At 63.8% G+C, this 26,395-nt stretch overlaps 1 protein-coding gene across 4 annotated transcripts in view; it reads right to left on the bottom strand.

Moving 5' to 3' along the window:
- The window catches only part of MCF2L (MCF.2 cell line derived transforming sequence like), a 124,839-nt gene that overhangs the window by 2,254 nt on the left and 96,190 nt on the right, over positions 1 to 26,395 (bottom strand). For 2 of the 4 annotated variants that reach the window (XM_079903041.1, XM_079903040.1), the window contains 25 exons: positions 22,551 to 22,670; positions 20,553 to 20,669; positions 19,975 to 20,124; positions 19,187 to 19,311; positions 18,740 to 18,854; positions 17,566 to 17,685; positions 16,755 to 16,946; positions 16,159 to 16,350; positions 15,636 to 15,795; positions 14,849 to 14,922; positions 14,536 to 14,609; positions 13,407 to 13,473; positions 12,708 to 12,823; positions 11,421 to 11,490; positions 10,086 to 10,178; positions 9,891 to 9,983; positions 8,976 to 9,101; positions 7,938 to 8,159; positions 7,732 to 7,824; positions 6,613 to 6,691; positions 6,391 to 6,457; positions 5,432 to 5,550; positions 5,116 to 5,208; positions 4,009 to 4,083; positions 992 to 1,113 (listed from right to left, as the gene is read on the bottom strand). In XM_079903041.1, the coding sequence (XP_079759167.1) occupies positions 992 to 1,113; positions 4,009 to 4,083; positions 5,116 to 5,208; positions 5,432 to 5,550; positions 6,391 to 6,457; positions 6,613 to 6,691; positions 7,732 to 7,824; positions 7,938 to 8,159; positions 8,976 to 9,101; positions 9,891 to 9,983; positions 10,086 to 10,178; positions 11,421 to 11,490; positions 12,708 to 12,823; positions 13,407 to 13,473; positions 14,536 to 14,609; positions 14,849 to 14,922; positions 15,636 to 15,795; positions 16,159 to 16,350; positions 16,755 to 16,946; positions 17,566 to 17,685; positions 18,740 to 18,854; positions 19,187 to 19,311; positions 19,975 to 20,124; positions 20,553 to 20,669; positions 22,551 to 22,670 (2,874 nt within the window). Of the gene's footprint in view, positions 1 to 991; positions 1,114 to 4,008; positions 4,084 to 5,080; positions 5,551 to 6,390; positions 6,458 to 6,612; positions 6,692 to 7,731; positions 7,825 to 7,937; positions 8,160 to 8,975; positions 9,102 to 9,890; positions 9,984 to 10,085; positions 10,179 to 11,420; positions 11,491 to 12,707; positions 12,824 to 13,406; positions 13,474 to 14,535; positions 14,610 to 14,848; positions 14,923 to 15,635; positions 15,796 to 16,158; positions 16,351 to 16,754; positions 16,947 to 17,565; positions 17,686 to 18,739; positions 18,855 to 19,186; positions 19,312 to 19,974; positions 20,125 to 20,552; positions 20,670 to 22,550; positions 22,671 to 26,395 lie in introns of those variants that run through there. The other 2 variants (XM_079903038.1, XM_079903039.1) reach the window with 2 other exon arrangements.

Here is a 26,395-nt window from a genome sequence, read left to right as displayed (position 1 = left end):
GCTCTGCCTTTTACTAGTCTTTCACCCCAGGAGAGGGGGGATTCTTGTCCACCTTGTCCCCTGTTTGCCTTCAGTGCCTGACACAGCAGGTGCTCAGCACACCTGTGGACGGAGCTGCGGCGCGACGCGGACTCTGAGAAGGGGAGGCCATTCTGCTGGACTGTGGGGCTGCGGCCTCACGGGCAGCGAGACACATGACTGGGAGCCCCTGAACTGTGCAGGGGTCACGCGCCACCAGGCTTGGGAGCAGGGAAAGCCAGGCCGGTGTCCGTTACCCTCACGGGAGCAGCTGCACCCTCTGGACACCCTGAGCAGCACCTCGCACCCTCCTGCTGCACCGCGAGCGGAATGCAACCAGCAGGCCTGCCCGCCCGCCCACCTGCCTCCCCGCCCGCCCGCCTGCCTCCCTGCCCGCCTCCCTGCCCGCCTGCCTAGGCTCCCCCACTGGCCCCGCAACGCCCTGGCCGGCTCTTCTCACCCTCAGGCCTCCTCGGGAAAGGCTGCCCTGGCCACCCGAGACTCTCCCTGCGCTCTCCTCCAGTTACCTGTGTCTACCCCTCCAGCTCTGGGGTGCTTTGCTCGCTGCGATAAACCAGGTGTGGACCAGGGCAGCACTGAGCGGGCAGCAAATAACTGTTGCTACCGTCCTGACTCTGATGACTTAATATATAAATAGTTTCCTCTGCTGCTCGTGCTAAAACAGGACTTTGTTTAGGAAGCAAATCCGTACCTCAGACAGTGCGATTCTCTGAAACAGACGGCGGTACACACGCAGCTTTAAGAAAGCTCCTCTGACGGGCAGGTCAGAGGTGTGCACTGTCCGCCGTGAGGTGGTCTGGTGAGAACTACAGGAGGGCGGGCACACAGCCAAGGGGCCCTGGCACCTGAAGGTCCTCCCTAAGCCCTAGGAGGCGCGGCCCCCTGAGCTGCACTGCTGGCTCCCTGCCCCCGGGACCAGCAGTGCCGCGGACGAGGTGGGAGCCAAGGTTACCAGCTTCCTGAGGCCCGCTCTCCCTTCCTCCTCTGCGTCTGAGGAGTTGACCGGCTCCTCGGCGCTGGACCAGCCGTCGTTGTCCTCAGGAGCCTCTGGCGGGTTAGACGTTTTGCTCCAACCTAGAGAGGACCAGGCCCCAGTGAGGTCCCCCTCAGGGTCGAGGGCGGCCTATGCACATCCCCGCCACCCACACGTGTCGGCTGGGGGAGCCTGCCCTTCCCAGCGGTGCGTAAAGGCGGGCCGGACACCCGCAGGTTTCCGCTTCAACCGTGCAAGCTGCCCAGGGGACCTGGGCCACAGCACCTGCTTCCTCAGCCGGAAACAAACCCCAGCCTCCACCGGACAGCTGGTGACAACCGCCCGTCCCGTGTCGAGGCAAACGACGAGGGAAAGGCATTTTTAATCAACACCTGCAACTCTCAACACCCATCAGCCGGCCGGGAGAACAGCTCCTCACGATGCTGGGTGCTAGGAGCGCCCAGGCCAGGGAGGGGGCCACCCTGTGCGGGTCACGGGCGGGGAAAGAAGCTTCCTCCGGGTTTTATAAACTATGTAAACATTCCTTCTACTGCCCTGTGTCCCCAAAGAGTAGCTGCTGCATCTCCCATTGGGGGAGAGTGCAAGTGCGTCGTGGAGAAATACAGCAAGTGTCACGAACGAAGCGAGAGGCCGGAGCCACACGCCTGCGGCTCTGGAGCCCAGCCGCCGCTCCGCGTGAGGTGGCGTTTCGACAAGAGGGGAGCGGATCCAGAACCAGTCCCCAGTTCCAGCTGGTGTGGCCAGAAGCACACCTTCTCCTGGGAGAGAGGGAGTGAGGGAACCACGTGGACAAGGGCAGAATGCATGCCTGCATGTCCCCCCACCCCTTGCAGTCAGGGTGCAGACAGAGGGGCAGCTGTCCCAAGGCCGACACTTTGAAGGCTGGCAGTGACAAGCTTGTGTTAAAGCGGTGTCAGGGAGCTGCCTCTGTCTTCACAGAAAAGGGAGCTGGGACCCAGAGATCCCCCCCCAGCCCGCAGAGCACTGAGCCCCTGCTCCAGGCCAGGCCCGGCGCCCAGAGACCCTCTGGCCCCGCCTCTCCAGCCGGGCAGGGGTGGCGAGCACGACCCTTGGCCCCCGGCGGCTGGCGTCCATGCAGGAAGCGGGAAGCGGGGACCGTGGGTTGCCAGCCATTAACCACGCTCGCCGCCTGCTTCGGCACGTCCGGAGCCGCCCAGGGCGGGAAGCTCAGACGGACGCCGGGTGGGGGTCACCAGGGGCCCCGGCGCCGGGCAGCTGGCCACAAATGTCCACCCTCCAGCCCAGCACCGATAGACACAGGGCTCCCGGCCAAATGGAAGCATGTGTCCGAAGGGGGACAGCGGAGGCAGAAGGACGACGCTGCTGCCTGGGCAGAGGGCAGCCCCTGGAAACGAGGTGTGTAAACCCTCACTGGAGAGCTGCGTGGACAGACGGCTCTGCCCTTCGGTCACACCCGGCCACCCGCGGCCTCTGAGTGACCCTCTGCTAACAAGTGGGACGGTCCCTGTGTCAACACAGTGACACGGGAATAAGCATGAGATACTGAGCCCCGTGGCCCGCTCTTAATCCACGTAGGATGCTGGGGGCTTCGAGGAGGACATCAGGCCAAGGAACCGTGAATACGGTCACCTCTCGTTCCAGTAAAAGAGTCGCTGACACTGATACTGAAAAAACAAGGGGCTGATGCAACTCCAGGAAGCAAGCACTTGGCATTTTCAAGAGTGCCAGCCAGGACGGCCTGCAGCTCCCTGTCACCTGCTGTGGACTGAAGTGATTCCGATGGATGGGAGAAGGAGGGGGAAGGAAGGGGAAGGAGGGGGAAGGAAGGGGAAGGAGGGGGAAGGAAGGGGAAGGAGGGGAGAGGAGCTGGAGGGGGAGGAGGAGGGGAGGGGAAGGGGAGGGGAGGGGGGAGGGGAGGGGAGGGGGGAAGGAGTAGAGGGGGAAGGGAGAGGAGGAGGAGGAAGTAAGGGGGAGGGGGAGGGAGTAAGGGAGAGGGCAGGGGGAGGGGGAGGAGGAGGGAGGGAGGGGGGCTGGCAGCTGGGCCTGAGCTCAAGGCCCTAACACTCATCTACCAGGACATGAGGTCACCTCCCCTGTCTCACAGGTGAGCAGAGGAGCTCGCAGAGGTGACACACTGGGCTCAAAGGGAGTAGACTGCAGCCTCCCACACAAGGAGAGTCAGCAAAGCAGAGAGATGCCTCGGGCACCTCTGGGCCTTAAGCAGGAACACTAATGGCCAAGTCCAGCCCCTCCCGGAGACGGAGACGGTGGTGGGGAGGTGATTCTACTCCCAAGTGCCTGGGGCTCCTTCTGCAGGGCTGGGTGCAGGCTGGGGTAGGGGTGGGTCTCTGGGCTCTCCAGCTGCCCATGGAAGAGCCCTGGGTCCCTGCAGCGCGGACTGTGGACTGAGGCCCGAGGGGGGTCTGCGTCGGGATCTGGCCCGACAGTACCATCACATGGTCTGGAAGCGCGGGATAGCTCACAGAGTGAAACCCTGTCTGCGAGCCTTAGACCCTCAACCTGGGCCGGGTGGAGATGGGGGGCTCTGGGTTTCCCTGGGGGGGGCTCTGCCCTCAGAATATGAGGGCAAGAGAGACAAAGGCCCGAGTTCCAATACGGAACCTCACCCCATCTGTCTGCGTCCCCAGAAGCATGGGGACAAACGGTGAGGAAGGATGGGCCTGGGACGTGGAGCCCCGCAGCCACTAAGACAGCCCAGCCCAGCCCAGGCACCAGCCAGGTGTCAGCCGCTGCCACCTGGTGGCCCGTGGGCAGCTCTGCGTATTCTGGGCACACCTAGCCTGAGGCCTCGGACCAAGACGCGTGACGTCACCACGGTACCTGTGGCCGGAGCGTCAGGCTTTGAACAAAACAGTGACTGTGCTCCTGGCTGGGAGGGACCTGTTTCACTGGGCAGCTCAGATGGCGAGACAGGGTCCCTAACCGGATGGGGAAATGGCGCCAGGCTAGTCCAGGAGGCGGAGCCACTCTACCTCGTAAACCGAAAGGCGTTGGGTCGCTCTTTACTTGGTGCCGCTTAGCTTTTTTGTCGGGACTGGTAGGAGAGGCTGCAAGAGGAGGAGGAGCAGAGACAGAACGGGAGAGACGGAGTGAGGAGCGAGCGGAGCACCAAGGGGGCGGGGGACACAGCGAGCTCATGCTGGGGTGAGACACACACGGCGGCAACAGGCTGCTTCTTGGGAACACGGCTCAGCTGGCGGAGGGATCCAGAGGTCCAGGGGGAGGCCCAGGAGAGCAGGAGGGGGAGACGGGCGGGTGATGGCCCTGCGTCAGCATCGTAGCTTTAGGTAAGCTGCCCCTTGGTTTGTTTTCTGAGCTCCACGTAGAGCATGCCCAGTACGCATGCTCGCCAAACCCAGCAAGGTATAAGGACCGGGATTCGTCCGTCTTTTTGTTTGTTTGTTTGTTTGTTTGAGGTCAACTTAAAAGTATTTTATAAATTGGGAAAAAAAGAAAAAAACCCTCCAATATTTGGACCAATGAAAAGACCTCTAGACAAGACGGGCTTTCAGAATCGGGAAGGGAGTCCTCTAGCGACCCGCCTGGAGCCTCAGGGCTGGCCTCCTGTGCTGTCTGGGTGTGTTTCCCCCATATTCACTGCTCAGCAGCCCAGGCAAGCTCTTAGAGACCTCCATCGGGTGTTCTGAACCCGCCTGTGCACTAGAAACGCCCAGAGGGAAGCGGATGCCTCGCACTCTGGCAGGGGGAGCAATGCCCTCGGGCAGGGGGAGCAATGCCCTCGGGGACCCCACGGGCAAAGGCAGGAAAGGGAGGAGCTGGACCAGAAAAGCAAAGGACAGTCCCAGCTCCTGGCAGGCGGGCCTCTGTCAGAAGAGCTCACCTCCACCTCTGCAAAGAAAAGGCCCTGAAAACAGAGCCCTGGCTGCACGAATGACAGACCCGCCAGCGTCAGGGAAAGAGCGACTCAGCGGCAGACGCGTGCCTGGTGACCCACGCGAGAGGCAGATGCCCCTCCCGAGACCGTCCACACGGATGAGCACGGCACGGATGGATGACAGACAGCCATGGGCGCGACCCGCCCAGAAGCCCGCCGGCCGGCCGGGGCCGGGCACCTTTACCTTTCTGACCTTTGAGGGCAGCAAAGCTCTGCAGGGTGAAGCGCTTTTTGGAAAGCGCAGAGCTTTCTGGAGTAGAGCTAGTGACCGCGTCATCTGCGGGGAAGAGAGGGCAGTGCAGAGGGCGCCGGGCGGCCCCAGAGGGCAGGCGGTCACGCCCGGGCCCCCTGCCCAGGCCCCTGTGCTCTGTGCAGGCGGCCGGGCCCCGCGCTCTCCGTGAACCTTCCCTGTGCCCACCGGGGGCTGTGAGGCCCTGACACGCCCGCCGCGGACCCCCGATGCAGCTCCCAGCACTTCTGGGCTTGGCCCCAACACTCACCTCTGCCCTTCTCGGGGGGCCTCGGCAGTGGCGCGGGGCCCACGTATCCCTCCAGGGTCAGCGGGTCCGTTTTTCTTTCTTCCAACTTTCTGACGTCTTTTGTGTTCCCTTTAGAGGGACTAAGGACATCAGACACATGGAAAAAGAAAGAGAATGTTGTTGCCTGGTTGGCGTTCAAGGGTCTGTGAGGAGGAGGGTGGAGACCTCCCTGAGCTTCTACCCAGGCCTTCGGGCTGCGTGTCTCCCGCCGCAGGGCCACGGCCACGGCCACTCATGTCCAGACTCTGGGCGAAGCCAAGTGAGAACAAAACCCACCTCCCTGACTATTAAGTAGGAGGCGGTTTTGTTGTTGTTTTCTTTCCCCTGGGGGGGCCCTTTCTCCTTTAAAGCTATTGTTCTGTGGTTTATTTATTTAGACCATTAATCATTATTAGAGCATCATTATTATTTCAACCATGAATAATTAGACGTGGCTTACATAAGAAACAGTAAACAAGTAAGTGAATGAATAAAATAACAAAGGAAAAATAAGGGCAGAAAAGGTACGATGAGGCCAGCGTGAAATGTGACCCTGCGTCTGTCTGCGAGCCATGGGCCTCGGCCTTGGCTCTGAGCCTCCCGTGCCCGGGGTCCCTGCCCACCTGGGACACTACCGTCACTGCAGTGCTGGCGCTGGACTGCTCTCTGGAACAGCCGCCCACCGCGCACTGATCGTGATGGGAAATACCGCCCGGATGGAAAACGGTCAGAGATGCTGCGGACGGGCCTTGGGCTGGGGCTAGGGCTAGAGGCACACGCCTTGACGCTGACCTGCCGGGACTGACCCAGCAGCATGCGACCCCAGGGACGCTCTCCAGAGCGACCCCGATGACCAGGAGGCTCGGTGACAAGGCCGCGGAGACCCAGCGGCACAGGCTGGCTCCCACTGGTGACACCCCCGACGCGCGGCCGGGCCTCACCTGGTGCCGGCAGGCGCGGGCAGGGGCAGGCTGTGGGACTGCTCCAGGGCTCGGTGCTGGCTGGCCTCTGCGGGGACAAGAGCCCAGCGTGGCTCAGGAACGCGAGTCCAGCACCTTCCCCTCCAGGTGCTACCGCGGTGCCTCAGGTGGCTAAGGATCCCCAGGAGGCTTTGCGGGACATAAACGGGCCCCCGGGGGACAGCCCAGAGGCCGCGCCCTCACCTCTGCACGCCTGCAGCTGGCTCGTCAGCACCTTCCGGATCTCGCTCACCCAGGCGGCCTTGATTTCAGGAGTTGGTGCCTGTGCCGCCAAAGCAGACCGGAAGGTGAGTGCGTGTGTTCCCGAGGGACGCGTCAGGGTCTCACTCTGCAGGCGCCCGGGCCCCTCAGAATCGGGGCTGACGGCGCCACGCTCGCGATGCGGGGCGGCATCCCCGCGGGCGCCGGTGCACGGACCCCACGCCAGCACCCTGCACGGTCTCTGACTCTGACTCAGTGGGAGCCCCTGCAACGTGGCCTGCCCCGAGAGTGTTTCTCTGGGATGCGGCCCTGACGTCTCCCTAGCTGACAAGGACGACGGGCGTCTGACATCCCGCAAGTGGACCAGAAGCTGGACCAGCGCGGCCGGGCTGCTGCCCCACCTCCACTCTGCCTGGGGCCCGAGGGCAGTGCAGGCGGGCGGCTGGGCCCTGAGGACCCTGGGCTTGTGCAAAGCCGGGGCGCCGGCCGAGCCCCTGGCCGCTCCCGCTGTAGCTCTGTGGGGCCCTCGGCCGGCTGCGCTAGCCTGGGTGTTGTGAGCTGTGAAGGGTGCAGGTCACCGGGGCCTCCACGCTGCGGTGCTGCGACACCCCCAGGGCCCCCAGGCCCAGACCACCAAGGGCGTCAGAACGGTCAAGGGCAACTGGCGAGGCACCTCCCAGTGCCGGATCGCCCTCTCGGGCTGGGGTCTCTCCCGGGCTCATGGGCGAACTTACACTCCACCACCTCCCGCCATCACCGGCGAGCGAGGAGGACACGCTCCCTGCAGGCGCCTGGTCGTGCGCGGCAGCGAGGATGCCTGGCCCAGGCGGGCCGGGACCCCCCGCCGTCCGGGGACCAGGAGCCCACTTCCTGGCAGGGCACCTGGGGCACCCCTGCCCCGCGGCGTCCCTGTGCCTTGTCCCGGGCTCAGCTTAGTGACTGACGGCCCAGGGCAGCCCCAAACGAATGGCGGGGCCCTGGCCTCCGGGGAATAGAGCTTTCCGAAGATTCCAGACAGCAGCTCTCAGCAGAAGACGCTCACCGGCGGTCCTGACGGAGCTGGGCAGAGCCCGCAGCCTGGCCCGAGAGCGCGGGGCCTACCTGGACGATGTACACCTCCTCTCTGGCGTTGTACCAGATCTCGAATTTCTTCGCGTCCCCTTTCACGTTCTCCGTTATGCCGACGGCCGTCATCTGTGAGGGCGGGGCGGGCGGTAGGCGTCCGGGCAAGGGCACCCCCTGCTCCAGAAGGTGGGCGTCGCGGCCCAGCGGGGGCCCCAGGGTCTCCGCGGGGCGGCCTCACTCACGTTCAGGGACTGCTTGAAGCTGTAGGACGGGGCCTTCTCGTAGCCCTCGCCGTTCTCCTCCCGCTTCTTACAGAAGAGCACGGCCTTCTCATGCAGGAACAGGTGGCGCTGCATGGGCTTGAACCTGGCCAGGTCCTTCACCTTGGTGTGGCCCTTCTTGTGGTCCGTCCAGACGCTGAAGGAGCCCTGCATCAGCAGCTTCCCCAGGTCGCTCAGGTTCCCCTAAAGGCGGCGGCGTGGGGTGCAGTTAGCGCCCAGAGCACGTGCGGCCGAGGAGCCCGTCTGGGAGGCCGGGCTGCACCCCGCGGGGTCCAACGGCCCGACACCCGGGAGAGGCAAGTCTGTGGTGTGCTGGAAAGGTCGGGGGTCGCAGGGGGTCTGCGGGGATGAACAGGGGAGCCCAGGGGTGTCTAGGGCAGTGGGCTGCTCTGTGTGACGCTACCGTGCGGGACACAGGTCATCGGTTTGTCCAAACCCCCAGAGTGACCCTGCCGGGGGCCGTGGACTCTGGGCGACACGCCAGTGGAGGCCGTCGGCTGTGACAAACGCCCGACTCCACGGGGCGGGCCGGACGGGGGTGGCTGGGTGGGAAACCCCTGCGCGTTCCCCTCAGTTTTGCTGTGAACCCGCTACTGCTCCAGAAAGAAAGTCTATTAATGAAAAAACAGAGGCGAGTGCTGAGCGGATTTACAGAGAGGACAGGAACCGTGCGCGGCCTACGCGGGCGCAGAGGGCCAGGAGGCGGGGTCTCAAGGTCGCGCCCACACGGGCGTCACCGAGAACAAAACGGGTTCAGGGAAAGGCCGGGAGGGAGGTGTTTTCGGAGCCGCCTCTGCGCTGAGCTGCAGCCACGGGGTGAAGCGCCCTGGCTGCCGCACAGGCTGGTGAGCCGCGTGCAGGGCGGCCGCGGCCCAGCCAGAACCGGGTCTGACGGCGTTCTGGGGGGTGCGCGAGTAGGGCCCGCGCTGGCACCGGGACGGCCTGAGGCCCCGCCTCCGGCTCGTGGGCTCCCCCTGCAGGACAGGGTCGGGGCCTCACCTCATAGCCCGTGATGGCGATCAGGTGCATGGAGTCGTTCACAGCCTTGAGGATGCCCAGGATGGAGCTCAGGGCCTCCTGCAGGTCCTCGGCCCCCTCGCAGCTCTTGCTGTATTTCAGCATCTCCTGGGGGAGGTTCCACGCCCGTCTGGACACTGAACCCCGCCACTCCACCGAGAGCGGCTGGGATGCCCGTGCTCTGCCCCACAGGAGAAGGCCCTGGGCAGCCCCGGGCACCGACCTTCGGCACCCGTGTGCGGCTCCCTGAGCAGTCGTCGCCGGTGGGGACAACACCCCACACACACTCAGACACTCACGCCCTCCCCCCACGGGGGGCCTGCCCGAGCCCCTGGCCCCAGAGCGCCTCAGGAAGCCACCTTCCCGGCCGCTGCGGGCCTACACCCCAGCCCTCGCAGCTGCAGATCGGGCTTGTCCCTGAGCTGGGCAAGGGCAGGCCCCTCGCAGCGCCTGGCCTGGGCGAGCACCCAGCCCCACCCCCGCTGCAGCTCCCGTCTCCCCGCCTCTAAGCCATTACTCCTTCCGTCCAGATCTGAACCCTGAAAGAACATCTGTTACAGCTCTTCACACCCATTCTCAGGTCTCGGGGATCTGCTCTGCTGGGCCCCCAAGACAGCAGGACACAGGCAGCCTCGCATGTGCCCTGTGGGGCAGGGTCTGCCCGCCTGTTGCCCCCTGTGTCCCTGACGCCTGACAATGGGCAGCGCACAACAGGCCCTCCACAAAGGCGTGTGAAGAGCCAGGGCCTCGCAGAGACGGGAAGAAGGTGCCCAGAGACCACGGGGTTCAGGGACGGGTCGGGATGGCCGCCACTAAATGGCGTGCGGCTGGCGGGGGGGCAGGCGGGGAGGGGGCTCCAGGGGACGCCCGGCCAGGTGTGGCCGCCCGGCCTCTCACCTTGAGCAGCAGCTGGTACTTGGTGATCCTCTGGACTGGCTTCAGCAGGTAGGAGTCGAGGCTCAGCTTGTGGTCCAGCTTCTTCTGGCATTCCTGCAACCACCAGAACCTCTGCCTTAGACGGCTGACGCTCTTCCTTGTCTGAGAGTCAAGCAGTAAAGGAACGTCCCCGCTCAAGGGAGCCAGGAGACACACCTGGAAGAACGGGCAGTCGGAGCACTGTCTCCACAGGCTCTCGGAGCGCGGCTTGTTCTGGCAGTACTTCTCGTAGACCTGGAACTGCTCCATCTGCAGTGGGACAGGGGCCGCGTCGCAGGGCGCCTCTGGCTCACGGGGACCTCAGCGCCCGGAGGTGGGCTGACCCCGCCGCTGAGTCACGCCCCTCCGCGCCAGGACGCAGGGCACCTCCGGGACCAGCCTGGCCTCCCCCGGAATCCAGTCACGCCTCCATCTCAGACGCCACGGCTGTCATTGGCGGGCAGCCAGGTAACAGCCCCCCAGAAGTTCAGTTCTCAGGGCTGCCCTAGTCTGGGTACTTCTTTTATAAAAGATTAGGTCCATACGGCTGGCTTTGGCCGCAGAGATAACAGACTGAAAAGAAATGCAGGACCAGCACCGACTCTGTAAAGAGACTCCCCAGGGCTCAGCTACACAGTGGTGCTCACGCTTGCGTGCGCATCCGACGGCCAGCGGGCTGGGGAAAGCAGTGGCTGCCGCCTCCACCCGCGCTCCGGGTTCCGCAGGCCAGGGGCGGCCTGAGAGCCTGCACCGCTCACGGGTCCCCCGAGCCACGGCGCGGTGCTCCCCCAGCCCCGATTCTCAGAGAGCACAGGGAGGCGCTCCCCAGGGCCAGGCCGAGCGGGGCACAAACATGGCCCCTTCTTTCCTCCCTCTGCCCCTCGATGCCAATTCCTGACAGGGAGCCTCGGCCTCCGGCTTGCGTTGTGAAGGCGACCTTTTCACTACTGGGAGGAAGGAAGTGCGCCCCCTGCTGCTGAGTCAGCAGTTCACCGGGATCCATGCAGCAGGGTCGGGGGAGACAGCATCCCGCATCCCGCATCCCGCATCCCGCATCCCGCATCCCCTCCCGCTCCCAGAGCCTCGCCACAAACTCCCACGCTAGCGATCGTCCCGCCGGAAGGAGGGTGCGTCTACAGCTTCCGAGCACGAGTGACGTGCAGGGTCAGCTGGTGAGCGCGGGAGTCCTGATCGGCAAGACCAGCACGAAACCAACCCCAGCAGGAAGGAGCGTCAGCTACCCGTACGCTTGCAAATCCAAACTTAGACGCTGTGTCGTCCTGGCATCTCTCAAAGCTGATGCTTTATAGTCTCTCTTTTTTTGGGGCTCATTTGGCTTCAGACAAAACTGTATTCTTCTGGCCCTACCACAAAGCGTCTCAGCTAAACTGGAAACATTCGTCCTTGTGATGCCGGTTGGTTAGACGGGGACTGTGACAGAACTTAAAGCCATGTGACCGCGAGGAGTAACTGTGAGAGTTAAGGCGGAGTGTGCACTTGAGAGTCACCTACCCTTTCTAGAAAGCACCTTCCAACCAGCTCTGGGCAGTCTATGTAGTTCTCCAGCTCCCTCAGGAATATTCTAGACAAAGAAAGTTTGCAATAGGTCACATGAACAACACCAGCACAAGACGGCATCCGTCACAAGCCATCAGACGTCATTTTCTGGACAGCACTCATCCTGACTCTGGACGGCCGCGGGGGCTGTGGGAGCAAGGACGCGCCACCTGATTTCGGGGCCTGGGGTCCCGACTGCACCAGACTCTCAGGTTCCTGCAGCCGTGGCCCCATGGGGATGCTGTGTTTCTGGTGTTGCGCTCACACAGAAGTTGGGAGACGCTCCATCAGCACAAACACGGATGAAGAGTCCACAGCAGCAGACGGGAGCGTCTCGAGGCCCTCACAGCCCGTGTGCTCCGCGGGTTTTCTGCAGACGTCAGGGATCTTGGCTCTGCCCCCGGGACCCTCCTCCACAAAGCACTGCCCCTGAGCCTGCGGGCTGAGTTTTCCTCTAGGTTCCTGACTCGCATCTGTCCACTGGGTAAATCCCTCCAGGGCCCCAGAACCGAGGACGGGCCGAGACCCTAGGCCGGGGCGAGGATGCTGAGGGAGCAGGGGGACCAGGCCACCTGCTCACTGTAATCCCCAAAGGAAGCCTCCAGCTGCGGCTCAGGTGAGACCTGACACCTCCGTTATAAGCGGCAGGTGACAGAGGCTGAGGACAGAGGGTGAAAGTGAGTGGCCAGACAGAAGCCCCAGTGTCTCCTGGAGTCCAGCGGAGGGGAGGGCCGGGCAGCACAGGAGGGGCTCGTGCACAGCGGCCTTTCCTCAGGACCACAGGCTCGTGCTGCCAACCTCCTTCTCTCTGCTAGACGGCTGCCCACCACGGATCTTCCCCGAGAGCCCCCGAGACTGCTGAGGGTGAGCGGGCCCAGGAGGACCATGCACCCTTTCCCCACAGCCACAGAGAGGCCACGGGTGCTCCCACGAGGGGAGGGCGGGCAGGAAGGAACTTGTGGTGTTGCCGTCCTTTCGAGACGGGCTGGGCAAGGGGCGTCACCAAGGGGTGTGGCTTCGGTGTCACCCAGAAGGGCCTAGTGCGCACACCTGGGGGGCCAGCTCCCGCTTCCTCCCTCTGTGGGCGGCCCTTGTAACTCACCGCCGCCCAGGGAGCTACCCTGGGCACGCCCTACCAAACCCTCTGCCCGTCCACTTATCCCTCTTGAGAGGGAGGGAGGAATCTTCTCCCCCAGCAAAGCATAACCTGAGGCCCGTGGGCGACCCGAGGGAGGGCCTGACCTGTTATGAAAGTGGTAAATTTCTTCCATGTTTCCAAACAGAACATCCTTCTTGTTTTGAAGTCCCGTCGAGATGAGGTGTGTCATTAAAGGGTTGTCCATCTCAGCAGCGTAGCCCTGCGGAGCGGGGAGGGGTCAGCGGGGAAGCCCAGGCCCATCAGCCCCGCATAAGCCTGGTCTCCACGTGGCCGCCAAGCGGGGAAGTGACGCTGTCTCAGGCTTCAGAAATCGAATCCACCTCAAATTCATTCACTGACCATCTAAGGTGATTCTCCGGAGCAGCACCAGAAAGACGAGTGAATTAGAAGCGGCACCAATTATGTTTTTTGGGAGGGAGGGTGGTTCCATCCTCCTCCCTTTGAACCTTTTTAAATTCAGTAAATTCAGGCGCACCTTCCATGAAGAGGACAAGTCCTGTGGGTGCGCCATCTCTGTGTCCGCACCCGTGACCACTGCCCACACCCCACGATAGAACAGTCCCGCACCCAGAAGCCCTTCTGCCGCCCCCAGGCCACAGCCCCCCACCCAGGGAGGGTCAGGCACGGCTGCCCTCCGGCCGCAAACACGGCCCAGTGCCAGTACACCTGCAGCCAGCGCCCCGTCCCGGGGACGGACAGGCGAGTGGCCTCCAGCCCTGGGCTGTCGGCAGAGCCGTGTCGTGGCCACGAGACCACACGGCGCGGCGGCGCCGGCGCCTCACCTCCAGGATGCACAGCAGCTCCTCCACGTAGACCCGCTCCGTGTCCAGAAGCTCGTTCATCACGTGCCTGTGGATGGGCGACGGCCTTCATGCAGGGGCAGCTTCCCAACCGTCCCCTGAGGCGCCCTGGGCTCCCAGCGCCCGAGGCCCCGCCGGCCGCCCGCAGGCAGCGGCTCTGCAGCGACCCCGCAGCGACCCCCTGGGGATCGTCTACGTGCCGTCAGGTTAGGGCTCCCGGGAGGGCCTGGCTTGCAAACCGGCCACTCAGACCTCGCCTTACGGACCAGGACCACCTTCTAACTGCCTGTGACCAAGCTTCCTGTTTTCACGCACAGAAAACGGAGCCAAGGGTGGGGATCGTGGAGCAGGCGGCAGCCGGCACGTCAGCTGGCCCTGGCGCTGTTCAAAGTGCCCGTGCTCCGCACAGGGTGGGACAGGTCGCGGGAGAGGAAGGCTCGGGTTCCCTCCCCACCGCGGGCGGGAGGGCGGCGTGAGCTCGGCGGGGAGGACATCCCTGTGGGAGGCTGGGCAGTGTGGGGTCTGAGCAGGGTTTCAGAGTGGGCGCAGGAGGGCGCCGAGTGCAGGCTGCCTTCGTGGAGCTATGGACGATCCAGCTCGGCTGGCAGGCAGGGGCCCTGCGGGAGAGCGACCGCCAGCCTGGGAAGCACGTGGGCAGTGCCTTCCTGCCCAGCCCAGAGTTTGGAGCCCAGCAGTGCGTCCGTGCAGGGACAGACACTCTCCCGGCATCTGGGTGGGGCTGGAGCATGCGGGGCGCCCAGGGCGGGTGTGGGGCGAGCAGAGCCTCCGCAGGGTTGCGGTGGGGAGAGACCAAGAAAGAGAAGTGACGCCCGGCACCAGCACGTGGAGCGGAGGGTCGGAAAGGCTTGTGGGCGGCAGGAGGGGCCCGTCCCGAGGAGACAGGGCCGGCGGGGGTGGGTCCAAGGCTGGCCCTGCGAGAGTGGCCTGGGGCTGCATCCACTAGCCGGGTGCCCTGGGCCCAGGGAGGGACAACACGGGCCTCTGGTCCCACCGCCTCTGGCTCCTTTACGTACAGACCCTCCCCAGGGGCTGAGCTCCGGTGGGTCACGCTTGTCCTCAGACCTGCTGGGGGGAAAGGCAGGCCACTCACCTCCGCAGGACGGCCAGGCTCTCCTCGTCCCCGGTGGAGCGGCCGCGGCCCTGCCGGCCCTCGCTCACTTCACTCTGGGGAGAAAGGGGGGCCCACATCGCGCTTTCAGAGACGAGAAGGTGCAGCCGGACGCCCTGCTTCCATAACCCAACCTCCTGCCGGTCGAGGCCCCGCAGGCAGGATGGGGCGGCCCGGAGGGAGGGATGGGGCAGGAGCAGAGGATGCCCCCCAGGTGCGCTGGCCTGTGTGCACGGAGGAGCGCCGGGGGGGCCGGGGGCAGGGAGGGGACCGGGCGGTGGGGACGGGCACTCACCCTGGCCCTCCTGTAGGGCCCCCTCCGGAGCACGCTGCCCTCAGAACTGTGGATCTCGGAGCCTCTCCGGATGCCTGGGTTGGAAAGAAGTGGACAGGAGTGGGACCTCGCACCCTACTGCCTGGAGGTGAAAAGCTTATCCAGGACCGTCGGTGTGCTCTTGAGTGTGTCTTTTTAACTTTTGGAGGAAAAGCTGCGAGCAGCCCAAAGCAGGGTGGGGAAAGCACAGTCAGGTACAGAGCAAGGAAACGGGGCTCCGGGCGCGTGGGGCGCCCACCGTCCACCACTTCCCAGTGCGGCCCGGCTCCCAGGTGACGGGGGAGAACTCGGCGCCTGGAGGCCTCCGAATGGGCCCTGCGCGCCGGGCTCAGGGTCTCTCAGCGCCGACGGCCCACACCAGCCACAGCTGTAGAAAGCAGCGGGAGCCCTGCTGGCGCTGGGCAGCGCGTCTGCCGACAGGAGGTGATGGGAGGGGCCTTAGGAAAGGCCTCGCGTCCAGCTGTGCCTTCCAGAAGCGCTGCACTGGGGAACCAGGAGGCTTCGGGGTGGAGGGCCGAGCTGCGCGAGGGGAAGACCATCCCGGCTATGGCGCCAAGGACAGACGGGCGGGATGAGCCCAGGAAAGGCCCCGACAGTCAGGCGGTCCCCGTCCAGCCACAGCAACGGGGAGTGGCACGGATGTGAGCACAGGAATGAGCAGGCCGAGGGCCGATGACACTTTATCATTTACGCAATGGGCTGGGGGGGAAGGAGGGCCTTGCCCAGGGGGAGGGGCGACCGCCCGTACCCGGGGAGGGGCAGGGCGATTTCGCGGGCGCCTCTGGCCGGGGGGCCACCGGCTGCACGGGCCGCGTCTGCTTGGCGGCCAGCTTCTTGAGGCTCGCCTGTCTCCGGTGAAACATCTCCTCCACACTCTCCTGCTTCCGGAAGACCTTCTGCACGTGCTCCTGCAGGGAAGGGGGTGACGGGCTCATCAGGACACCTCCCGAGAGCTGCCGCGACGCACGTGGCCCCCGCGCTGCCCTTGGCAGGCGGGGGGCACCGAGGGGGGAGGGGCCCCGGGCCTGGAGCCCGGCGAGCGGCCGGCGGTGTGGCGCAGACAGCGGCCGAGTGAGGAGTCCGGTTTCGTCTCACTGTCGGCACCGAGCAAGGGCCCTCCCCGCAGGCGGGGACCCCGTAGGGGCGTGGGGGGCCCGGGAGCGACGTTCGGCCCGAAAGGCACCCTCTGCTCTCCTCCCCCCGATCGCCCGGTGTCTCTGGGCATCATCAGAGTAACCCGTCGTCGAACAGGTGAGAGGCTGTCTCCTCACCAGCAGGTCTCGGGTGAGGATGGGTTCGTAGTCCTGGTAGATTTTACTGAGCTCCTGGATCTTGTTTTCCGCACGCGTCTCCAGAAACTTCTCGACCTCCTGGAGGGCCGCCTCGGCGCCGTCCTGGGCCTGGCACTTGTCCACCGGCTGCGAGGCCAGCAGGTAGATGCCCTCGTCACACCACTTCATGGACTGGAGGGAGACAAGGCACCTTGGAAGCTGTCCTGGCGTCTCCCGTGGCCCGCTGACCGCTGTGCTTTGGGACCACCTGCAGGACGTAGCGTCCCTGTCCTGCCCCTACGTCCAGAGGGCTCCCCTGGGGGACGCAGGCCTGAAACCAAGTGAATCGCCCGGGACGGGACGCACCCACGCTGAGGACCAAGTGCAGGGAACTGGCTGGACAGTCAGCCTCTGGGTTTCTTAAAGAAACGGCCAGTTGTGGCAGGCGAGTCCTATAAACGCTTCCGTGTCGGGACGGGACCTTCTGGGCCACAGGAAAGGGCCGTTTTTCACCGGTGCCTGGGGCCCAGCCCACGGCAGGAGCGTCCCCGCGGGGCCGCGGGGCGTGGGGTGTGTGCGCTGGGCTGGGGGCCTACCGCCTCGAGGAGGCCGTGCAGATCCAGCGCCCTGCCCAGCAGCCCTCTCCTCCGCCCGACGTCAGCTGCAAACTGGCCACACAGCTGGCGGAGCTCGTGGCACTTGGGGCGGATGGAGTCCACGGCGTAGTGCTTCAGCTCGATGAGCCGCTCACCCTCCAGGGCCAGGGTGCGGGCCCGCTGCGTGACCGCCTGTGGAGCCGCCAGAGACCGGCTCAGCCTGGTTCTTGGGGCAAAGGGGCACCACTTCCTGCCAGGGGTCGGCAGGGGTGGGCGTGGGGGTCAGCGGGGGTGGGATGGGGGTCAGTGAGGTGGGACGGGGGTCAGTGGGCTGGGACGGGGGTCAGTGAGGTGGGACGGGGGTCAGTGGGCTGGGACGGGGGTCAGTGAGGTGGGACGGGGGTCAGTGGGCTGGGACGAGGGTCAGCGGGGGTGGGACGGGGGTCAGTGGGCTGGGACGGGGGTCAGCGAGGTGGGACGGGGGTCAGTGGGCTGGGACGGGGGTCAGCGGGGGTGGGACGGGGGTCAGTGAGGTGGGACGGGGGTCAGTGGGCTGGGACGGGGGTCAGTGAGGTGGGATGGGGGTCAGTGAGGTGGGATGGGGGTCAGTGAGGGTGGGACGGGGGTCAGTGGTGGTGGGATGGAGGTCACTGAGGGTGAGACGGGGGTCAGTGGGGGTGAGTGGGCCAGGTAGCCGCCCCTCCCCCTGCCCACGGGGCTCAGGGCAGGGACGGGGGCCTCTGCGGGGACGGTGACACTGAGCACAGCGTCCCCAGGCCGCCACGCGCCTGCCGCCCACGTCCCTTCTTACACTGGACTTCTCCTCAAAGCTGGCGAGGTCCTTCAGGAGGTGCTGCACATGCGCCAGGCTGTTCCCCACGTCGGTGAAGGTCGTGATCTTCTGGGCCAACACGTCCAAGGCGGCTTTGACCTGCGACGGAGTGGGGGTGAGAGACCAGGCAGAGAGAGCAGTGAGAAGAAGGAGAGAAGAAGGGGGGTATATGCCGCAGAAACGGGGCGCACAGCGAGGGGTGGGGCCCGGAGCCCTCTCAGAAGCAGAGCCAGAGGGAAACGTCCTCGATTTGAGAAGCAGCCTCTACGGCGACCCCACTGCCGACGCCACAGGCGCAACGACGGCGAGACGCCTTCCCCGTGAGACTGGGGGCAGGGCAGGGACGCCCGCCCTCACTACCGTTACGCGAGCGGTGGAAGCTCTCTCCGGGCAACGGGGCAAACAATTTAAAAAATAAACAAATAAAGACATACAGATCAAACAGGAAGAAATCAAGCCATTTCTGTTTGCACATGACCTGATCGTCTATGTGGAGAAACCCCGAAACTCTACCAAACGACTCCCAGATTGAGTTCAGCAAGGTTTCAGGAGACGAGATAAATATACAAAAACCCAGCTGTACTTCCACAGACAGCGATGAGCACATGGACGCCGAAATCAAAATACAACACCATCTGCAATTGCTTAAGAAACGGAACACGCACACGTACATCAAACAAAACACGCGCTGAACTCGTGCAAACCACACAGCACTGGTGAAAGAAATGTAAGAAAATCTAAATAAATGGACCGACGTGCACGTTCACTGAGTGGCGGACTCGGCACCGTGAAGGCGCTGATTCTCCCCAGGTTGAGGTACAGGTTCAACACCGTTCCTGACAGAGCCCAGCAGGATTTCCTCGTAGGCAAATCTTGTCTCGTAGACGAGATTATTTTAAATTTACACGGAAAGGCAAAGGAACCAGAACAGCTAAAACCACCGTGATGGAGAAGGATGAAGGGCGCGGGACAGAGTTTCTACGACCTTCGTCGGCAATGGTTTACTCATCGCTCACGTAGTCCAAGCCCATCCCGCGGCCCCGCGCGGCTCCGCGTGGCTGACGAGCCAGTTCTCACCGCGCGCTGTCGGCGGCCTTCCGCAGCCGCAGTGCCGGGCGCCCACCCGCAGGCCCCCCGAGCCCCGGCCTCTCACCTCTCGGAAGTCCTGCTCGAAGTGCCGGAGCTGCAGGCACTGCTCCAGTTTTCGCTGATGCTTTGCCCAAAACTCATCGAAGGCGGCCTCGGTTTCACTCAGCTGGGCCAGGAGCCTGCGAGAGGGGACGGCAGCCATGCGGGGCCCCTGCAGCGCCAAGCAGGCGGGGCGCTCGGTCTGCCCTCCACACGCGAGGGGGCACGTCGGAGGGCTCGGGGGGCCGGGGTCTGTCTCCCCCCGGGGCCCTGCCCTTGCCCTCGACGCCCTGGGTCTCTCGGAGCCGCCTGGGGCGGGTGGTTGTGCTGAGTGTGTTGTTTTAAAAGGTGCAGACGTGGCCGTTTGGGCCTGTCATTCACAACCTCAGCTCAGGGCACGAGGAAGCGGTGAGCTGCCTCTGCGCCTGCAGGTCACGCGCTGCCGCCCTGACCCCGCCGGCCCCGGCCTCACCTCTGCACGGTGCTCTGACTGTCCAGCTGGTCCTGGTTCGGGCTCTGCTCCGGGCCCCGGGCCAGCGGCTCCCGGATGCTCTCCAGGACGCTCCGCCCCTCGTCCAGCGCCAGCCTCATGTCCTCCTGTGGGAAGAGCGCGCCGCCCATCACCCCAGGCCGCTGGGCCCTAGACTTGGCCCCCGGCGGTGGGCTCCGTGGCGCCCGGCCCCGCAGGGGAGTGTGAAGGTGACGACAATCAGGTGGGCACACGGTGGCCTCCGCCTGTCCCCCAGTCCCTCTGCTGACCGCCCAGCAGTGCTGGGGAGGCGCTCCCACCGTGAACGGGGAAGGGCTAGGGTTACGGGTCTCCCAGGCAGTGGGACCGGACAGGGTAACAGGAAACCAGACCCCCGGTGTCCGCTCCCGTGGCCCGCCGCTGGGGGCCGGACGGGGTGAGGGCTCTCTTGGCGGGTAGGGGGCGGCCGCCAAGCACCAGCAGTGGGTCACGGCCTCCACCAACTCAAAGCCCGCATCGCGCGGTGGCCTCGGGGGCACAGTCCCGATCGCGTTGACCAGGACGCCGGTTGTGTGCCGCGACCACTTGGTCGGGCTCAGGCGTCTGAGTCCGCCCCCCGCTCCCGGGGTGCCGGGGATGCTGTCTCGTTGCCCTGATCAGCAGGGCCCGGCAGCAGGACGGCAGGGCCAACCAGAGACGTTGCTTGGAAGGGAGGTTCAGCTTCCCTGCAGGGCAGCCAGCTCGGGAGCCTCCCAGACGCCCCTCCCTGCACCACCCGCCTGCGCACGCACCTTGGCCCTGTCCTTCTTCTCCGTGTGGGCACGGAGCACGGAGCTCGTGGACTGTACGTCGTTGGGCAGCTCCGTCTCGGCCAGCTCGGTCCCGAAGGCCTGCAGCATCTGAGCTGTCTGCTTAACCAGGAGGGCGAAGCTCTCTATCGCCTGGTGGGGAGGAAAGCACCCTCACGGAGCTGCTGACGCGCTGCGGCTCCCGCGCCTGGAAGCTTGGCCGCAGCCCAGCCCGTCTCCCCGCCTGCGCCTCGGCCTCGGCTCCTTCACAAACACGGGCTCTGCACCCTCCTCGGAGGGCGAGTGCCGAGAACCCAGCTCGTGCTTCTCCTTCTTTCTTCTCTGTCCTGAGCCCAGGAAAGCCAGTCCCGACTCATGACTCGCGTTCCTCCTTCGGACTAACGTCCACGGAGACCACCTGCTCATCCTCGGGGAGGATGACTAAGGTCCACTGAGACCACCTGCTCATCCTCGGGGAGAAAACCCGGGCAGACGGGAAGAGGTCTTGGGAACAGGCGGCACTTAAGGCAAAAGCAGCCCTGCTGGATTGACTATGGTTACAGAGGACGCAGGGGACTCACTGTGCGGTGGCAGAGCCACCTGGAGTGGCAGTAATCCAGGGTCCCGCCCAGGTCCTCGGTCAGCTGGGACTTGTCAATGTAGCTGTGTAATTCCGGGACGGAGCTCAGCATTATGACCTGGGGAGGATGAGAGCCGCCCGTAAGCAGAGCGCCCCGCACACGCAGACGGAGGGGCCGAGGCAGGCGTGGACGGAAGGCGTCTCCCGGCTCCTCCACGGAGGGCAGGGCGCGGCGCCCCCTGGGCCTCGGCTCTCCCATCCGTGAGACGAGTGTACGATGACCGGTCTCACCAGACGACCGCTGCTGGGGTCGAGCAAAGACCTGGATGGAGCCGGGCACGCTGCCGACACCGGGCGTCTGATGGGTGAGGGGGCCCTCGTGCTAACGGAGCCGCACGGACCCCACAGCCGCGGGTCTGTCCGCATTCCTGCTGAGACCGGGAGGCTGCGCGGGGGCGGGGTAGGTGCCCAGCACGGCACAGCTGCCTTTGGGGAGAACAGGTGGCCCCGGAGGCTCTTCCACACAGATGAGTTTTACTTCCTATCTTGCTCTTGTCCTTCTGAGGTCATTCCATCCATGAGCCTGGATAAAAATACAGCCTTTGCTTTGCAAGCTGGCAGTTCCTGCTGCCGAGGTCCTGGGAGGCTCAGCCCACGCGCCACTCGACACCACCTCGTGTTTTATTAAACTCTGAGCTCGCTGGGGGCCGAGGGGACACCTGACACGTCCCAGGTCAACTGTATCCCGACGTGGGAGGTCAGGGTGCCACTGAGACCCGGAGGACCACCTGCCCCGCCGTCGGGGGCCCACGTGAGGCCCCCCGACTGAGACATAACTTTCACTTAAGAACAGGCTACGATGTCAGTTGTCAGCGGAGGTATCTGGTCTCTCTTTGCCGTCCGGCAAGGCCGTTCCCCCAGGTCAGCCTGATTCACGCCAACAGGACCAGGGACGGGTCGGTCCACTATCCAAGGACCTAACACTCTTCCTCCGTGACTTCTACCTGCTTCGTGTCTACTGAACCACGACAGAAGAGGCGAGAACACACCGCCCCTCTGGACGTTTTCTACTTAGCACCGAGGTCAGCACAGGCACCAGCACACTGACGTGGACACACTGTAGCAGCAGCCTTCCCGAGATGATGCTTCTCTAATTCTAAAGAATGATCCAAAATGGGCCAGGGAACAGGAGATGCTGGCGACGAATTCTGTGAAACCGTGTTTCGAGAACTCACGGGCTCAGCCCCACGGGGCCACGTGCAGGGCAACCACCACACTTAGGGTGGGACCCCAGCCTTGTTTCCTGTGACCCGGGGTCTCTTGTTAGCGAGGGTCACTCGCCAAATATGGGCAAATGTCACCGCCTCACAGGGTCCCTGAGACGTTGGTGCCCAGGAGATGGCTCGGCGGAGGGAGGGCCGGGCTGCGGCCTGGGGAGCACAGACCCCTGCCCCCAGCATCAGAAACCAAGGCTTCTGATGCTACGAAAACGGGTGCACCCCCTTCCCCTCAAACCCTGGAGCCTGAGGTCTAGGGCCGCTGAGTGTGGCCTGCACACCTGGCCCCGGCCGGCAAAGCACCCTCTGTCCTGAGCGCGGAGAGCAGGGGACAACCTCGGGGACGGTGACCCACACCGGCATTCTCAGATTCCAAGAGAAACCTGGCTGGTCTTGTTGGAGAGGTTCTAAGGTGCTGGGGGTGGGCTCTGTCCTCTTGGTAACGGGCGCGTTGCCGGGCAACCCCTTCCAACTGGGTTGCTCTGGGTACCTGGCTCAACGTGGGCCGGCCTCCCTGGGGGGACGCAGGCTTCCTGGGTGCACAGCTTCTAAGGGATCCCTGCAACCTCTGCCTTTAAAGGGGCTGCCCTGTGCTGGCCGGAGTGAGAAGGCGAGAAAGGGGTCCCTCTGCAGCTGGGGGTCGCTCACACCCACTTCCCTGGTCCCCTCGCCCCCGTGCCCAGGTGGAGCCGGGCCACTCCTCACAGGAGGTGAGCACTTACCGGTACCTTCATCTTAAAGTCATCTCTGTTGAACCTGAAGGCGAGGTCAGAGAGCGTCCTTTGGAAAAATCCCGTTGGGCGCAGGACGAGGACAAGCTGGAGGTTTGCTGGGAAGGATGCCTGCAGGGGACAGAGGGCTGCGGCTCTGTCTGCGGGCAGCACGGCTGCCAGCCGGGTCCCCACGCCCGCACCGGCCCTCGGTCCCAACGGGGAGGACCAGCCCACCAGAGCGGGCGTTTCCAGCACGCCAACGTCGGACTAAAGTGGAAATGGTTACACACACTGCACTGTTAGAGCATCACCATTTCTTACAGAAAAGCACAAAAGTCACACTGCTTGGTACAGCTGTGCTTTGCTGCTTATCAACTTCAAGGGCAAAAGCTCTGACCTTCTGGGGCGCCTGTAATAACCTATCATGGAAGAGAACGTAAAGGAAGAAGGTATATATTTATGTATATGTATAATTGAATCCCTTTGCCGTACATCTGAAACGAACACAACGTTGTGAATCAACTATATTTCAATAAAAATCTTAAAAATAAAATAAAAAATAAACTGTAAAAAAACGAGCTTTGACCCCTTGTTAAGGCTGAGTTGGTGCCCCCAGCTGCTTATTTTGAAGCCTACGTCCCCAGTGGCTCAGAACGTCTTTAGGGTCTTCACAGAGGTGACCGAGTTAAGATGAGGTCATCAGGGCAGGCCCATGACCGGACATGACTCTGTCCTTATAAATACAAAGGGGACATTTGGGCACAGAGACCCACGGGGACGCCGTGTGAGGATGGATGTAGAGACAGGGGCTACCATGGCCGAGGGTGTCCAGAGGCCACCAGACGCTGGGGAGCACGGAGAGACACCCCTCCGCAGCCGCAGAGGGACCAGCCTGCCGACACCGCGATCTCAGACTTCTGCCTGCAGACTCGGGGGACAGGAGATTCCTGTCGTTTGAGCCCCTCTGTGGTCTATGGTATCTGTTATGACGGCCCCAGGAAACTAAGACACTTGTGCAATAAAGACAAAGCCACACACACACACACACACACACACGCACACGCACACGCATCACCTAAAACAGAGCTAAAGATAAGCTTACACCCAGGCGCACACCCGTAGATACGGTCACGTGAGCAGATTCGCACATTCACGTAAGCTCTGCGTACGAGGTGCCTGACCTTGGACAGGTTAACCTCTGTGCCTCGGTCTCCCTACGTGCAAATGGGGATAACAAAGCACCTTCCTCAGCGCACGGTCCTGGTGGCCGAGCTCTCTGCCGCCCAGGCAGTGTTCAGAGCCCTGCTCCTGACTGAAGCTGAGACAGGGGCATTGCCTGCCCAGGGCCCTGGGGCCGCACCCGGTGGCCTCGGTCTGAGAACTGGTCCCTCAAGTGAGAGAAAAAGGAGGAGAAAGAGAGGCCGCTGGGACTGGGCGCTCAGGCTCAGGGCTCCCCGGCCAGGCGGGGCGGGCAGTGTCACTCCTGCCGGCAGCCCTGACCTGACGCTGCCCAGCTGCTCCCCACAGAAGCGCTGGGACCCTCTCGAGATGTCAGCTGACCACGACAGCCCCCGCCCAGAACAGCCACACAAGTCCCCGCCTGGCCGCGAACAAGCCCAGAGTCCCCCTCCCCCACCCCGCGGCTCCCTGACCCCCCGACGTGGTTCCACGCCCTCCCCAGCCTCCGCACCTGGACACTGCCCGGCGCCTTGGTGGGTCAGGGAGGCCCGGGGAGCCCGGCCCCGCGTCGGAGGATTCCGCTATCCCGTCCCTGAACGGGACACAGCGAGGCCGTGGCCCCGCCGCCCCAGGGCCCGCCCTCCCACCGCATCGGGGCGGCCACCCTGAACCCCAGCAGCGAGCGCTCAGCCTCTGTGTCTGCCCAGGAGCCCCGCGCCATCGTCCTCTGTCTCCAAACACGACTCACATCTTCGGGCTGGATCTCGCCATCCCGCTCCTGTGGCCGACGCACACCTGCCCCCTGTCCCCCTCCTGCCCTCCCGCCCAGGCCGCCACGCGCCTGATCTCCAGCCACCCTCCCCAGGCCACGGCGGGGTCCTGGCCCTTCACGGAGCCCGATCTCAATCCCCTCTACTGATCTTCACCCCGTGAGTCAACCACAGCCCCCCAGACGTCCGCTCAGGTGTGCTCTGCCCCAGCGCGCGGCCACCTGGAAGCTGAGCTTTCCCGCACCTCAACCCCACCTCCCGGCCTCTCTGCACACCAGCACACGGCGCTGGTCACCACTGTGACTCCACACCCTGTCTCCAGCCTGGCTGCACCTGCCCTACACCTGCCGCCTCTCCATCGCCCGCCGCCCGTCCCGCCTGCACCCCTCCCCCCTGCGTCCCTCCGTCACCTGCCGCCCCTCCCCGCTGCGCCCCTCCGTCACCTGCCGCCCCTCCCCGCTGCGCCCCTCCGTCACCTGCCGCCCCTCCCCGCTGCGCCCCTCCGTCACCTGCCGCCCCTCCCCGCTGCGCCCCTCCGTCACCTGCCGCCCCTCCCCGCTGCGCCCCTCCCCCTGCACCCCTCCCCCCTGCAGCCCCTGCACGCCTGCCCCACAGTCCCTAATGTGTCCGGGTGTCGCCGTCACAGCCCTGGAGGGCAGGACTGCATGTCCCCCGTGCCAGCACCCGAGCAGGTGCCTGCTGAGTGTTGTGGACAGAGACGAGAAGGTGGGCATCCCGACGGGGGGGCTCTGGCCCATCAGCAAGAGGGCCGTGTAGCCCCCCCACCAGGCGTGAGACCGGCGTCCACTACCTCAGGAAAACCGCCTTCAGCGTCTCTTTCTGGAGGCGACACCGAGTCACACTTCTCTAGCCTTCAGCCCGGTTCTATTGCCCTGATTCGCACCTCACAGCTGCTGTGGTCTGAGCTTACAAGGTAACACGAGCCCTTGTCCTTCACTGAGGTCCACTCAGGGCAGGTGGCCAGGAAACCCAGGGTGGGGGACTTGCCCACCCCATCCCGGGAGGAGGGGCACCAGCCGTGCTCACCGTCCCGTCAACGTGGAGAAGACTGTCCCCTTCTTGTCCTCTGCGTCAGTCTTTCCGTGTCTCTAAATGATTGAGTCTTTATATTGAAGAGAGTAACTGTGAGATCCCAGCCCAGTGGGAACACTTCAATGAGACACACACAACTATAAATTAAATCATAATTTATAGCTGCAAATTAATTTTCTCCCCCTTGGAGTCAAACATCTGTATGAAAAGCTCTGGGAAATTCCCAAACAAAAACTTTATTTTAAAAATACAGTAACTATGGAATTTCCCTGGTGGCACAGTGGTTAAGAATCTGCCCGCCGATGCAGGGGACACGGGTTCGAGCCCTGGTCCGGGAAGATCCCACATGCCGCGGAGCAACTAAGCCCATGTGCCACAACTACTGAGTCTGCGCTCTAGAGTCCATGCACTGCAACTACTCAGCCCACGTGCTGCAAATACTGAAGCTCACATGCCTGGAGTCCGTGCTCTGCAACCAGAGAAGCCACCAGAATGAGAAGTTCGCACGCCGCAACGAAGAGTAGCCCCCGCTCGCCGCAACTAGAGAAAGCCCGCGCGCAGCAACGAAGACCCAATGCGGCCAAAAATAAATAAATAAATAAAAATAGAGTAACTATATGGAAGATTTGGAATGAAGGCTATAAAATAACATCTTTTTGTAACTTACTCAGTAATCAAGTGATTACAATAGTTTCTATGTAACCTGAAAGTAACAGTGTTTCTTTTCTGAGGCTGACCTTCACTGGCTGAGGAACAGAGAGGTGGTGCGAGGACCATTAAAATGTAATCTGGAGGCAGAGAAAGAGGCTGGTTTCTGAATTACTATACTAAGAGCCTTAGACAATGCAAAGA

The sequence above is a fragment of the Stenella coeruleoalba genome, assembly GCF_951394435.1.
Source record: "Stenella coeruleoalba genome assembly, chromosome: 18".
NCBI classification, from domain to species: Eukaryota; Metazoa; Chordata; class Mammalia; order Artiodactyla; family Delphinidae; genus Stenella; species Stenella coeruleoalba.
Note: the sequence above shows the minus strand (reverse complement) of the source record. Positions and strands in the feature narration are given on the sequence as shown.